This window comes from Argentina silus (genome assembly GCF_951799395.1).
Source record: "Argentina silus genome assembly, chromosome: 6".
NCBI classification, from domain to species: domain Eukaryota; kingdom Metazoa; phylum Chordata; class Actinopteri; order Argentiniformes; family Argentinidae; genus Argentina; species Argentina silus.
This window is the reverse complement of record NC_139660.1, coordinates 21,473,899-21,481,398: the sequence shown is the minus strand read 5'-3', so window position 1 is coordinate 21,481,398 and position 7,500 is coordinate 21,473,899. Positions and strand designations below refer to the sequence as shown.

General features: G+C 48.7%; 1 protein-coding gene across 1 annotated transcript in view; it reads left to right on the top strand.

The window, feature by feature from the left end:
* The window catches only part of LOC310805381 (putative E3 ubiquitin-protein ligase HECTD2), a gene marked incomplete at its 3' end in the record, with an annotated part of 24,244 nt that overhangs the window by 387 nt on the left and 16,357 nt on the right, over window positions 1–7,500 (top strand). Inside the window, exons 2-9 of the mRNA XM_083671044.1 lie at window positions 290–392; window positions 1,054–1,143; window positions 1,282–1,346; window positions 1,773–1,818; window positions 4,969–5,078; window positions 5,370–5,518; window positions 5,761–5,884; window positions 7,205–7,301. Of these exons, the coding sequence (XP_083527170.1) occupies window positions 297–392; window positions 1,054–1,143; window positions 1,282–1,346; window positions 1,773–1,818; window positions 4,969–5,078; window positions 5,370–5,518; window positions 5,761–5,884; window positions 7,205–7,301 (777 nt within the window). The 5' untranslated portion in view covers window positions 290–296. The remainder of the gene's footprint in view (window positions 1–289; window positions 393–1,053; window positions 1,144–1,281; window positions 1,347–1,772; window positions 1,819–4,968; window positions 5,079–5,369; window positions 5,519–5,760; window positions 5,885–7,204; window positions 7,302–7,500) is intronic.

The following is a 7,500-nucleotide window of genomic DNA, read 5'->3' as shown; positions in this document are numbered from 1 at the left end:
CATGACTATATCAGTGACTTCAGCATCCCCACCTATAGGTCAGGGGTGGCTGGTGGAGGTAGAAAATCATGTGTGTTTGATACCATTCCCCATTCCGTTCCCATGCATTACAATGAGCCCGTCCTCCGATTTCTACCTCCACCGGCCTCCCCTGCTATAGTTACTGCCACAGCAGGTTTGTCCTCCGGTACGGCCCACTGTCGTCTCTGTAGAGTCACTTCTGTAGCCTGTAGCTGTTTGGACAGTGATCACGCCACGCGTCTGAGTGGTGGGTTCCTCTGTGTGGCAGGGAGGACATGGAGAGAGCTCCAGCCTCAGGGGACTGGAGGGACGTGAGGGACTTCTACCTGACCACCTTTGACTCCTTCCTAGAGATTAATGCTGCCTTCAAGGTAAGACGCAAGACTGTGTCCATTTCAGGGGAGGCTGGTGGAGGCAGAAATCGGAAGACGACTGGCTCTTTGGAATGGAGTGAGGAATGGTATCATACCATGAGCCCGTCCTCCGATTTCTGCCTCCACCAGCCTCGGATTTCTGCCTCCACCAGCCTCCCCCTGCCTCCACCAACCTCCCCTGATACACAGGTCCTTAGTTACTGTATTTTTACCTGTTAGCATTAGTGATTTACTCTAGATTTGTCCTTCCTTGAATTGTTAGTATTTGGGCGTCTTTCACTGTTGTGAATTGATAACGTGATGTGTTAAAGGGTTAGGGTTAATCATGAAAGATGCAGCACCATGTAGACATTCAGGAAAGTGTTATTCCTGAGGAGATCCATGGTACTTTACCTCAGTGAATCGACATTCCTTACCTAAGGGTATTAGCAGGAGTGTTGTTTTGTTGGCATCAGTCACACACACATACAGTACCTACACACACACGCACACACACACACACACACACACACACACACACACCCTGCCAGACAAGTCAAGGGTTTGGCACTCTTAAAGTGCCCCTTGTGAGAAAACCGTTTCAGCTGTCGTTAAAAGCCTCAGAAATAAAAACATTTAACAATGGGGAAAAATGTTTCCCTCTTTTCCTCTTTTAAAGAGAGAAGCAAATGCCCCATTCAACACAATAGAGGACTCTGGAGTCAACTCCAAATTTGTGAATGCTGTTTACGATGCGTTACTCTGCACAGTAAGTACTGGGAAAATGACTCTTCTTCTGGGCCAAAAAGAAAAGCTATATCGTATGACAAAACAGAGTTCACAACTTTTGGACGTGCTTATTTCCCAATATTTCCATGTTGACTGGTTTGTGTTTTTGTTGCTCCAGCCCCAAGACATCCAGAAGTCAGTGTTGAAGGGGATCATTAACAGTCTGCTGAGAGAGTGGAAAGGGTGAGTTCTGCTTTCAACTGACACATCAAATCACGGCTCCTGCCACGCTACTGAACACAGCAACCGCTCACTACTTCAGGGGAGGCTGGTGGAGGTAGAAATCGGAGGACGGGCTCATTGTAATACATGTGTGTTTGATACCATTCCTCATTCCATGCATTACAATGAGCCCGTCCTCCGATTTCTACCTCCACCGGCCTCCCCTGGACTGCTTGTTTACACAATGGCCACTGTGAGCGTTGGGACATTCATTAAACAGCAAAGAAAGACTCTTTCTAATTAAAATAATAACATTATTTTCAACTACAAAGAACCTAACAAATGTCAAATCAAATATAAGCCTGTCTCATCTAGCTACATGGATGACTTTTTTTTTTACATTTTTATTTCCTTTTAATCTCTGAAAACGGTTTGTGGTTCTTTCAGGCCTCGAACGAAAGATGACCTGAGGGCGTACTTCATCTTAGTCCAGGTAAGACTGACTCATGAACAGGCTTAAAGCCTAATCACTACTTTATCTTGGTCCAGGTAAGACTGACACATTAACAGACTTACAGCCTAATAACTACTTTATCTTAGCCCAGGTCAGACTGACTCATGAACAGACTAATCATGAACAGACTAATAAAGCCTAATCACTAATGTAAGCTGATGGACCAAACACTTGTTCAACATGTTCACACACGTTACCCATGATAAGTGAATGTGTACTCTACAACATTGTCATAAGTTTAAAATCAATGGAGGCTGGTGGTGGTAGAAATCGGCGGACCCTCCCCTGGTGTACACATAGAACGTGTTGTGTTTTCTCATCATTCTAGTCTGTCCCCATCTGGGACAGAATGCTTAGTAAGTCTGTCCCTGTGGTGTTAAACTGTAACTTTTCGGGGCTGAAATGAAGCTCGATTCTGCTGTCGTCATCAGATTCCTGTTCTCCATTAATCCTTGTCATTTCCTGTGTGGAAAGTAGGTCTATTTTCTTCTGCTTTTCCAAACCGCCGGCCCTGCCACAGGCTTAAAGGGGACTCTGAGGGTCCCGTATAATAGACCCTCTCGTACGCTCCCCTCTGGGTTCCACTCCGTCTCCTCTGTGGTCCGACCGTGGTCACTGGTCCTGCTCCGAGCAGAGCTGGCTGAGGAGACTCACACACACACACACACACACACACACACACACACACGCTCACGCATGGCCACACGGCCACACGCTCAAACGCTCAAATGCTCACACGCTCAAACACACACACGCACACACACACACACACACACACACACACACACACACACACACACTGGTCCCACATAATCCTGTCAACCAAGACTGTCCTGTAGAAACAGGAGAGGAACGCTGCTTTGGTGGTTTGAGGAGCTCTTTGGAAAGGGGGCAATACTAGGACACACAAAAGAAGATGATGCAGCCTGTAAACTATGAGAATAATTGGCCAAATAATAATGGAGCAAACAACTGTAAAAAGGATGTAAGGCACCCTCTATAGGTGAAACAGTTAAACAGCCTTTATTGTGGCATGGCAAAGACACCAACATCCTATTCTATTCTGTTCTGTTCTATTCTATTCTATTCTATTCTATTCTGTCAGCTGTTGTCTAGTGGCCACATCACTGGGCAAAAGTCTGTAACTTTGTGTGACGGAGAGTTAATATCCTAGATATAGACTCTTGAACAGACTAGATAGTTAATATTGTAGATATAGACACTTGAACAGACTATAGAGTAAATATATAGATATAGAGACTTGAACAGAGACTAGACTGTTCTATCTCTCTGGTACATGCATTATTGAGTCTGTTTTCTACTGTATATTTTAGTACTACTGAATCTGTTCCAACACCTAGGTTGTTTTGACTGCTGCACTGCAGTCGTTGTCTATCAGGGGAGGCCGGTGGAGGTAGAAATCGGAGGACAGGCTCATTGGAAAGCATGGAACGGAATGAGGAATGCTATCAAACAACAGGTGTTTGATACCATTCCTCATTCCATTACATGCATTACAATGTGCCCGTCCTCCGATTTCTACCTCCACCGGCCTCCCCTGTGGTCTATGTTGGTCTAATGCCTAGCTATACAGTGGGCAGTGAGAGCGAGACAGACTGGCATTCTAAAGGCCTCCTCCCTTTCCTCATGGCCCATTGGCTCCAGTCATAGCTCCGTCACCCAACAGCAGCACTGCTAAAACCCTTCTGTCTGTCTCAGGGCAGCAGCCCCATTTGGGGCAAATGTTGGGGATGTGGAAGATTTCACTGCTCAGATCAAACTTGCTTTCCAGTAACTTGCGATATTGTATGGAGTTTTGTAGTTTGATGGGAAAGAAAATCATTGTTATATTTACAGTGCATTTGCAGTGTGTGTGTGTGTGTGTGTGTGTGTGTGTGTGTGTGTGTGTGTGTGTGTGTACACTCACTGAGGACTTTATTAGGAACACTATACGAATACTGGGTAGGGCCTCCCTTTGCTCTCAAAACAGCCTCAATTCTTCGTGGTATTGATTCCACAAGATGTTGGAAACATTCCTTTGAGATTCTGGTCCATGATGACATGATTGCATCACGCAATTCTTGCAGATTTTTTCAGGTGCACTTTCAAGCTGTGAATGTCCCGTTCTACCACATCCCAAAGGTGTTCTATTGGATTCAGATCCGGTGACTGGGAAGGCCACTGAAGAACAATGAACTCATTGTCATGTTCACGAAACCAGTTTGAGACGACTTTTGCTTTGTGACATGGTGCATTATCATGCTGGAAGTAGCCATTAGAAGATGAGTAAATTGTGGCCATGAAGGGATGCACATGGTCAGCAACAATACTCAAATAGGCTGTGGCATTCAAGCGATGATTGATTGGTATTAACGGGCCCAAAGTGTGCCAAAACATTCCCCACACCATTACACCACCTCCACCATGAGAAGATGTACAGGTGTTCCTAATAATGTGTTCGTGAGTGTTTATGCCTGTTTGTGTGTATGTGTGTTTGTGTGAGTTCAGAGAGTCACACACACACACACACACACACACACACACACACACACACACACACACACACACACACACACACACACGCCGGATCCCTGATGTCATGTTTCGTGTTCTCCATGGAGACCGAATGAGGTCATGCTGGGTCTCAGGAATGTGGGTTTCCCGCGTGATGCTGTTCTCTCTGAGAGGGCCGGGTGTTTTATGGGTTTCTCTGAGGTCTCAGAGGCAGGATAAACAGAGCGTCTCAGCCCTGGCTATGTCTCTGTCTGCACCTACCTCACACTCTGTTTGAGATAGGGGAACTTTAAACCACACTTACATCACTTTTTAAAAAAAAATATATATCTTTCCTGTTTTTATTAACATTTTTCAATAATCTCACAGTAACATTTATCACAATAAAAAATGGTTCCCATAAGAACATCACGGTTAGGATCAAGATGTGGAGAACACTCCCTGTCACCCGTATATCTGTGGCCTGGGCAAACATTTGTTCAAAGTTTCGATAACAATGGCATTTCTGACTGGGTTTTTATTTCTCTGTGAAAATCTGTTCATCAGTTCATCTGTTCATCTGTTCCATCCCTGTGATGAACTGAACTCGGTTCTCCTTGTTTCCACGTGCTCTAGAACCCTCAGTATTCCAGCACCAGCACTTACGTGATCTACGCCCACCTCCTCAGACAGATCGCTGCCCTGTCGGAGGCAGACCACCATTTTCTAGTCCACTGGTTTAAGAGGTAAGTGGTGTGGGCTGGGAGGGCTGGGGGGGCTGGGGGGGCTGGGGGGGCTTGTTTCCCCACCCTGGCAGTAGAACACCTTCTCATACAACACAAAGCCCATGAAGTTATACTTGAGGAATGGGGAGATGTTTATGATGTTCATAGAGATGACGTATCCATCCAAACTGAGTGGGGGTTGAGTTACCCAGTCTTTGCAGACACACCCAAAGCTTAACACCCATTGTGTTTGTGTTTGTGTGTCTCCGTGTGTGTCTGTATGTGTGTGTAACTCTCATCTCCTCTCCCCAGACTGTCCCAGAGACGTTTCCGGCAGCTGGTGGAGCGTCTTCTCCACTTCATCTCCACCCGCCTGTTCCCGGCTCCGCCCGATGAGCTGCCTCCCCTCTCCAAGTGCTCCTGGTGGGTCCCCTCGGCCACCAAGGTCCTCGCCCTCTTCAGTGAGTCTGACCATCCCTATCCCCAACCCCAACTCCAACCCAAACTCCAACCCCAACCCCAACCCAAACCCCAACTGTCCTGTCCTGTCCTCTCCTGTCCTGTCCTGTCCTCTCCTGACCTGTCCCGTCCTGTCCTGTCCTGTCCTCTCCTGACCTCCCCTCCCCTCTCCTGACCTGTCCTGACCTGACCTGACCTGACCTGTCCTGTCCTGACCTGTCCTGTTCTGTCCTGTCCTGTCTAGATGCAGCCAACAGCCTCTCCTCTCCTCCCATCATGTCCTTCACGGACTTCTACAACATCACGCTGGACCACATCGACATAATGGAGCAGTACCGCATCTGGCAGAGCCACGGCAACTCCAACAGGTGAGTCCTACGCCTGGGAGTCCTCCTCCCCTACACCTGGGAGTCCTCCTCCCCTACACCTGGGAGTCCTCCTCCCCTACACCTGGGAGTCCTCCTCCCCTACGCCTGGGAGTCCTCCACCCCTGTACCTGGGAGTCCTCCTCCCCCACGCCTGGGAGTCCTCCACCCCTGCACCTGGGAGTCCTCCTCCCCTATGCCTGGGAGTCCTCCTCCCCAACTGGGATACTTGTCCAACAGGAGAGTTTTCCATATAGTATGGCTGGGGCCAGGATTTTTTCATGACCAGGGGCCTGTATAGCAGGGGAGGCTGGAGGAGGTAGAAACTGGAGGACAGGCTCATTGTAATGCATGGAATGGAATAAGGGAATCGTACTGTCTCAAACACATGTTTACATTACAATGACCCCCGTCCTGCGATTTCTACCTCCATCAGCCTCCCCTGTTTTACAGGCCTCTGGTCATGAACAACTCCTGGCCCCACCCCTCCTCCATGACAAAGGAATGCCAGTCAAGAGAAAATACCGAAAACTCTTGCCTGCTGTTCAGTTCTGCCACACCTGTATGAATCTCACCAGGGGAGGCTGGTGGAGGTAGAAATCGGAGGACAGGCTCATTGTAAAGCACGGAACGGAACCTCCGACGGAGGTCTACCTCCACCGGCCTCCCCTGGTTCCGGTTCTGTTGGGTCGTGCGGGACAGCGATGGACAGTCGACGGCACCGACCAGAACACACAACCGCACGAGAGACACTCCTCACAACACCGCACATGTCTTTCCTCCTCTCTGCACGCTCCCTCCGAGCTCCCCGATGATAGAGATCCCTCTCGAGTGCCGTACATCACGCGATGAACTGGCTGAGCGCGCCGAAAGTGTCAAAAGCGGTCGACTAGGCATCGTTCCTGACCGTCGTAAATGAACGGTCGACAGAAAGATCGAGCGTAAATGAACCTTTAGCTTCCCCAAAGACCCTTTGTAGCCTCCGGCTCTGCTCGACGTTACTGGAGAGACACTTCTTGAGGAGAGAGGGATACTGCGTACTCTTTCTGAACACACACACACGCACACACACACACACACACACACGCACACACCCACCCACACACACACACAGGTATGCTGCCTAAGAATGTGTCATCTCAACGAACTGATTGTGGATGGGTCCAGCAGAGAGCAGAGAGAGACTGTGTGGGTTGTTGCTTCCTTCCTTTCTCTCCGTGGGACTCCAGCTCCTCCGCCACTTTCTGTCCTTCTTCAAACATCTGTTTGTTTGTCCTCCCTCCCTCCCTCCCTCGCTCCCTCCCTCCCTCCCTCCTCCTCCAGGTTCTCCTTCTGCCAGTTCCCCTTCATCCTGTCCACCGTGGTGAAGAGGGCCATCATACAGAGGGACTCCGAGCAGCAGATGATCAGCATGGCCAGGGTGACACACACACGCACGCACACACACACATGCATGAACACACACACACACACACACACACACACACACACACAGACATAGACACACACACACACACACACACACACACACACACACACACACAGACAGACAGACAGACAGACAGACAGACAGACAGACAGACACACACACACACACTGCGATGCTATCGCATTTAACA